This window comes from Clytia hemisphaerica, unplaced genomic scaffold (assembly GCF_902728285.1).
Source record: "Clytia hemisphaerica strain Z4C2 unplaced genomic scaffold, Clytia hemisphaerica genome assembly, whole genome shotgun sequence".
Classification (NCBI taxonomy): Eukaryota; Metazoa; Cnidaria; class Hydrozoa; order Leptothecata; family Clytiidae; genus Clytia; species Clytia hemisphaerica.
The window spans coordinates 513,759-521,132 of NW_027103962.1; the positions used below are offsets into that span (position 1 = coordinate 513,759).

Genomic DNA, 7,374 nt, shown 5'->3' on the forward strand with positions numbered 1-7,374 from the left:
ACATAATTTTTTGTAAAAACCGTACATCCTGTGCCCAAGTTCAGGAGTTGCCATAAAGCCATTATGGTAATAACCGGGAGGGCACATTGCTATACATAGATAAAATTGTTTGTTTTTTTCTTCATTACATATTTAAGTTTCCATTATTAAAATTCTAGAAATGCTAGTTTGTAGACCATATTAGAAAATGGTTATATATTTAGCAAAATAAACACTTACAAAGCTATCACTTACTATTTTTACCTGGCCGCTTTTTAATCAGCGTCTTCTGTGGGCGTGATATCAGGTGGAGACAAAACGCCCTCATCGTAAGATTCTCGGGTCGTCTTATTGTTTGTTCCTTTTGTCGAGTCTGTTGGTCTTATTGTCCATGCTAAATCCATACATGATGACGTCAATGTTTGGTGGCATACGTGAAAATAAAAACAAAAAGATTATCATATTATTTTTGCAAGAATTACGCTACCTTATACATCATTATAAAATTATACAAAACGAAAGCCTATCTAGGCCGCCCGCCTAGAGAGCGGGCCCTAATATTTTTTTCTCACATTCTCCAGGGGGAAACGAAAGTGATCGATATTCTTTCGAAGGAAGAATTTGCCAAACAAACTCCTAGACAAAAAGATGTATTTTGAGGTTGGGAATGGATCCTGCGAAGATGAAATAATTTTGACTAGGCGTTTAATTTTTTTCTTCCCTCAAGCTAAAAAGGTTGTGGGTTTTGGGCAATCAAGGCAAAAGTTGGAAGTTGTTGGAATGTTTACAAGGCTCTTGACAGAAAATCGTTTGTTTTATTATTGTCAAGGATGACAGTGCTGTTATTAATTTTATTAGATCTGACAAATTGATGTTTTTAAGTGCACTTTATAGTTTTGATTCCCATTGAAGAATCATATTCTGCTTTTCATGTTATTAGATGCTGTTTTAGGGCTTTAGAGCTAGCCTGTCAATCCTCGGACCATGCTAAAAATGGTAGACTGAGCGCTGTGATAGATCATTTCGATGGAAGTTGTTGGAATGTTTACAAGGCTCTTGACAGAAAATCGTTTGTTTGTGGTTAGATCTGACAAATTGATGTTTTTAAGTGCACTTTATATTTTTGATTCCCATTGAAGAATCATATTGGTTTTTATGTTATTAGATGCTGTTTTAGAGCTTTAGAGCTAGCCTGTTTGTGTTGATACTTCCACCAAGTTTATCAACCACACTTCTTCTGCGGCTAGTTCGAAACACGTGTCACAGGGCACCACGGGTCCGAGTCACGGGTCACGGGGCATACAAATTACAGACCGGAAAAAATATAATGATATCATGATTCCCATTTTGATGTTTTTAAGTGCACTTTATAGTTTTGATTCCCATTTAAGAATCATATTGGTTTTTATGTTATTAGTTAACACAGGTCACAGGGCACGGGTCCGGGTTACGGGCACGGATCCCGGGGACGGGCACGGGTCCCGGGGCACGGGGTGACGGGGCAGCTCTAATCAAAGCAATTCAAACAGAAAATGTTTTAAAAGTGCTAAAAATCATCAAAAAAATCAATTTGAAGGTGTTTTATCCACGTATGACCATTTAAAACGTCAAAATCTAACCATGTGCTTTCAACGTACTTTCGAAGTTTGCGTCGTGTACAACGCAGACCAGAAAACACCGCAACATATTACATACATATAATAAGCTTATTATCAATAATACACTTTTAATACTATATGCATGTTACATTAGGGGAGGGACTCATCTTTCAACCTTTAGTAGTTTTTCAGATATTCCATTTTGAAGTTCCATTTTTCGAAGATTTCTGTACAAAAACCTCCCACCATCTTGCAACCTTCCACGGCACTGAAATTGAGTGAAAGTGTTTCACAAAAAAAAGGAAGTTTGGGGTGAGTGTGTTTTTCTGTAGCGCGAGCTAAAGCCAGGGGTCACCATACCATTAACTTTCCCTTTAGCGCTTTCCACCCGAAACTATTTGATCAAAGATTTTTTCAGATTTGGAAAGAAAAAACATTTATCTTGTTAAAATGTTAGTGTTGGTTGAAAAATATTGTAAATTTAAAGGAAAAATTTGCATTTTAAAGTGCATATTTTAACTTCCTGAAAAAGGTACTTTTTTGAAAGCTAAACTATTACAGGGGAAAATACAAAAAAATTCAGGCCGAGAGCTGTCTTGAGAGAGCTGTCTTGTCTTGATTTTAGTAACCCACAGTAATAGAAATTTCTGTGCCGTGAACAAGAAGTTTAAAAAAGCGCACCCGCGAGTACTCATTTTCAAATTTTTAAAGAACGAAAAGACATAATCTTGATAATTTCTTTTGTTTAGCTGATCTGTTTATAAAAATTTCATAATTTTATCACCATTTGAAGTATTGTGCTAACATTTAAAGACTTTTTACCTTAGAGAATCGTTGAAGCAAATAGGCGTTAAATCTGCATTTAATTAGCCAAAAAATTTATTTTCCTTAATAGATTATATGCTTGCTATACAAAAAGTTTTGTTATAGATCAGTAGTAAGTAAAAATAAAAAGTTTATATAATATAGATTTTAGCTTCTTATTAAGAATTAGATCATTCTTTTTTTTTCTTTCTAATTCATGATATTGTGAGCTTGAAGCAAGGTTATAAATATCTCTTGTTTGGAAGTAATATTTTAGTTACAAATACTTATCCTCCTTCTCCTCCAGCCATTTCAAAATAGTATTTACTTCGGAAAATGCGATATATTGACTATAGGAATTCCTAAAGTTTGATACCCCATCAATTTGCCATGTTTTATCAGCGCGTTGACACACCAAAGGGTTACCATAAGCAATACTGGGCTTGTCTGACTGTTGGTATTTTGCATCAATGTATTGATAGCCCAAATATCTTCTATTCTTTAAAATGGAAAGTGGGACCTGTTGAAGTTTGGTTGTTGATGTTTGATGTGGTACTCCCCAGCCTAAAAACAATAAAGTTAGTTATACTTCAAAGTGTTTTCTTTCTCTCTTTCTAAAAATCAAAGTACAAAATACAACACAACACATAATATTTACTGCACAAAGTGTAGCGAAAAAACTTGGAATTTGGTTAAAATATTATCTTATTGAAATGATTTAAAATTTTCTTTCTAATACGCTGATTACAATGTTGGTTGGAAGTTTGTAAAGTATTAAAAAAGCTCTGAGATTCTAACCTAAATAGATGCAAGTGTCTCCAACTTTTGGCCGAGTATATTGTTTTGGCATGCATACATTCATAACGTGATCATTCATTTTCAATGGCTCTGATAGCTCAATCAAAGCAATATTGTGACTTCCACGTTTATCATAATCATAAGCTGGGTGACGAATAATACTCTTTGCGATAATCTTTTGTTCATATTCTGATTTTTCTTTGATGTCATGTGCCCCTGCAACAACCATAATTTTAGCTGGCGTGTCTTGGCGAGTTATTAGACAAGTAGCAGCTGTCATAATCTTTGAAATGGAAAAATATATTTGACCATTAGTATATGTGACTTCCCAAGCGATTTAAAGTACCTGAATATCAGACCAGTCTTGGTCCGGTATTACGAGCGGTCTAGTAGCGGTCAAATTTTTGTTTTACATCGGCCTCCAGACCTTCTAGAAATGTGATCTCTAATGGTCCCGGCCGCTTCTAGACGCTCGTGGCCCGGTCCGGGTCGTTCGTTAGACCGGTCCGGGCCGCTAGTTAGTGATTTTTAGTAACTATTACATGAAAAAATTGTTGTAAAAGGATGTCGACTGGGCGATCGGGGCCGGTCTGGGGCCGGTCTAGGACCGGACGCTTCGCAGCGGCAACTAAATTAACTAGACTCGTAGTGGCCTTTTAGTAAATTTTTACCGGTCATTTACCGGTCCTTAAAAGACTGTCTAAAGACCGGTCCGATTTTCAGGTACTTTAAATCGCTTGGGGAGTCACATATTTAGTGCAATATTGTTGCCATAATTGGGATTTTAAGTACCTGAAATATAGATATATGCCCTCCGAATCATTCAAGATGGGTTCTACTTCTGAAGGAGTAGGAATCGCAGCGCTGACAGGCACTGCAACTTGACAGACGCAGTTAGCCATGACGTATACATTGGTACTCGAACGACACTGAGAGAGCGATGCTCACGCAAGGCCAAACCAAGTGCCACAGCATGTCACAATGCCAGTCTTATCTACCCACATTCTTGTTTCAGAGTAATGGTACCCAATTCCCTTCACATGGTATGGGTTGACCCGGGCGAAGGTATATTCACTTGCAAAGCGAACTAAGGCCTTCCAGGCTAGAGTCGGGGATGATGACCACTATACCACTATGCAACTAAGTTCCTTATAAAGAGCAATTTAATAGCAGTTAAATCAAGAATTTAGACTGTTAAACAAATTTTCTTTCAAAGCAATCTTTTAAGGAAAACTAATTGATTAAAAGATCGGGAACAACAGAGTCTGGTTCATTGCTCAAACGAGTCGGTAGAATATTATAATTCGGTCTCTTGTCAACGACAGTAACAAATTTTTGGGTTTTCAAGTAAAAACGCTTTAAAATGGTAGCTTAATTGACCAGACTCGTAGCAACCTTTTGGAAAATTTTTAATATACTAACTATCCAAAAGTTTATTCAACAATCAAACGTTTTTCTGAGCACTGATTGATTTATTTGGCTGCACCATAATTTTGGGATACAACCAATTCGATTGATTTGGTACCAGCCTTTAAAAGACTGTTTAACCTTTTCAGCCCGGCGGACGAGTATAGTCGTCGAGCATACGTTCCGCCGGACGAGTATAGTCGTCTTTTTGACATAGTGATCTTCTAAGCTATATTTCTCCCATTGGCTTCTTTGCTAGCCGTAGAAGTAAAGAGAAACGGAAAGTAGAGGTTCTAAGCTTTCTTTTGATATATGGTGATGTAATGTTTTGATCACGTGGTGAGGCAGCAGATTTCGGAGAAAAGGTAGAGAAAAACACTGAATCAAGATGGCGACCAAGAAATGGGTTTTTCAAACTTACTGCTAAAGTTCTTGGATTTTTTGACTGGTTTAGGCCACTTTTCTTCATGGAAACATTGTTTTTATAATGGCAAAACATCCAGTAAGTATATCTTATATTTTGTGTTTTGTTTCTAGCATACAAATTCCATTTATTTGTCATTTTGACCACTTTTCTCGACAAACCATCGGAGTCGACCCAAACTTACAGTACTTTTTACTTTTTATTCAGGTTGGAGCATGGAAAGTGGACAAATTCAATGCAAAAGTGTTTTCTAAACCTCATTTATTTCAAAGGAGCACCAAAGAATTTGAAAAGCCTGGAGTTATGTTGAATTGCATACTTCTTCCGCTCCACCAGCAACGGTCGATCGATCCCCGAAATTCTTGGCTCATAACGATGTCCTGATTACAGCTTATATGGATTAAAATGATGGCAGGAACCACATAACAGCCACATGGAATTATTATGATGACATTTAGCATTCCTTATGGGCAAAAGAGACCAGATTTGATAGCAATGAGTTTGCCTCAAAAGGCTTACGGTTTTTGGAAACTTTGCAACTGTCGCCGACTATGCCATCTAGTTTCATGGTAGCCGATACCCTTCAAAAGCTTCAGGAGCTAAGAATACTGACTGAAAGTGTTGTTTAGATAGTTGGGGAATACTTTTACACCATTTTTGATGTTGTAGCTGCTTTTGGAAACACATTATCATCAAAATACTTCAAAATTGTATATATTGGATTTTTTTAGCCGAAAATCGTGATTTTTGGCAAAAGTGACCGTTATTTGGGAGGCTGGTGTGACACATACAGATTTTTCTGGATGCTGATTTTTGGTATATTACTTCAAAATGATGTATAGATTGATAAATAGCCAAAGACAGATTTTTTAATTAACTTCCCCCCACTTTTTTTTGCTCTAGAAGTGAAAAATGCAAAAAAAGTGACATTACCGCAAAACGTGAAAAAAAACTGTGGTTTACGTGATGCTACCATTTTTGTTGGAATATTTTATTTGGATTGGTACTTGGTCTAAAAGTTGTAGAATTTAAGTAGCTTTTCAGGAATACTTACTTTTGTTCTAAAGATTCCTAGTTCTTGAGTTATGATCAAATAACTGAGCATGTCTATTTTCTGAAAAAATGTTGCGCGCTGACAGCGTGAAAATTTAAAAAGTTGCGCGCTGGAAAGGTTAAAGACCGATCTGATTTTCAGGTACTTTAGCAAAATCTCATCAAAATATGAAGCTATAATTGATAAAATCTAGAAGCTCAACTAAATTAATAAGGAACTATAAATATTTATAGTGCCAAATTAGTAGTCATTTTCTACATTATTAATTCAATAAAAAACAATCTACCAAGTTTGGAGACACGATTGATCCACCACAAAATTGATACCCCCATGTGGTCTGCAGAGATACAACCCATGGCCAGGCTCCTGGTGGGGCATTAGCACTTGTTACAGCCTCTACATTTGGAACTTTTGAAATTCCACACTTTTCTTCTTTTTCTTTCTTTTCATCTTTGCATATACCACAAGTCTTTTTACAAAGGTTTCGGACAGCTTGATTTGTTTTACATAAAATTTTCCATCCAGGACAGCTGCTTTTCTCGTCACTGCATGCATCTAGAATTTCAATAGGAATTGTACACTGGACGTTTGCCACAAGTTTTAAACTATAATCGACTGTATCAAATGCCTAGTGTTGTTTGGATGTTTCTTTTACATCACAAAATATCAAGAATAATTTCTTTCTTACTGTTCAATTAATATAGAAAGATTGAAAAGATTTGCCAAAGTAAGACTTTGAACTTACACACTGCAGCAATGATGATAGTTAAACTCAACACTGATCTCAGCATGACAAAATATAAATATTTCTAGTCCTCTCTTTCAAAGTTTTATCTCTGTCAATGTGTTGATCTGATCTGAATGAAATTTTGATAAATTTCTCTAGATTTTATACGCATGGTTGTTTTTTCTTCCTTTAGTCAGCTGTCATGTGAAATGAAAGCAACACTCTATTATACAATAAAAGGGCCATGCCCTTTCTCATGCCAAATGAAATTTGAATCCTTAGTTTTGACAGCTTCACATTTTTCACGTGTATATTTCTCAAACTTTGAAAAGAACATTTATGTAACAAAACATCATTTTTCCTTTATCACTTTATCACTTGATTTAGATTTTATTACTCCAATATTTTAAAGTACTTTTATTTGTAATCTTACCTACACCATACCCCTTTTATATGCTCCTCATTTCTCTTTTCCCAAAACATTGTATAGAATGTTTTTAAATGTTTTGATTAGCACCAATGAATTGAACTTCGCCGAGCAGAAAACATAACTTTTACAGATTGAAATATTTTCCCATTTTCT

The 7,374-nt window shown here is 35.8% G+C and overlaps 1 protein-coding gene across 1 annotated transcript; it reads right to left on the minus strand.

Moving 5' to 3' along the window:
* Positions 1-2,434: 2,434 nt before the first annotated feature.
* LOC136810213 (chymotrypsinogen A-like) lies at positions 2,435-6,944 on the minus strand. The gene is made up of 4 exons (XM_067066783.1): positions 6,810-6,944; positions 6,351-6,619; positions 3,180-3,462; positions 2,435-2,945 (listed from the first exon to the last, which is right to left on the minus strand). The coding sequence occupies exons 1-4, from the start codon at positions 6,853-6,855 to the stop codon at positions 2,659-2,661; spliced, it is 885 nt and encodes a 294-aa protein (XP_066922884.1). The 5' UTR covers positions 6,856-6,944; the 3' UTR covers positions 2,435-2,658.
* Between the last annotated feature and the right edge of the window lie 430 nt (positions 6,945-7,374).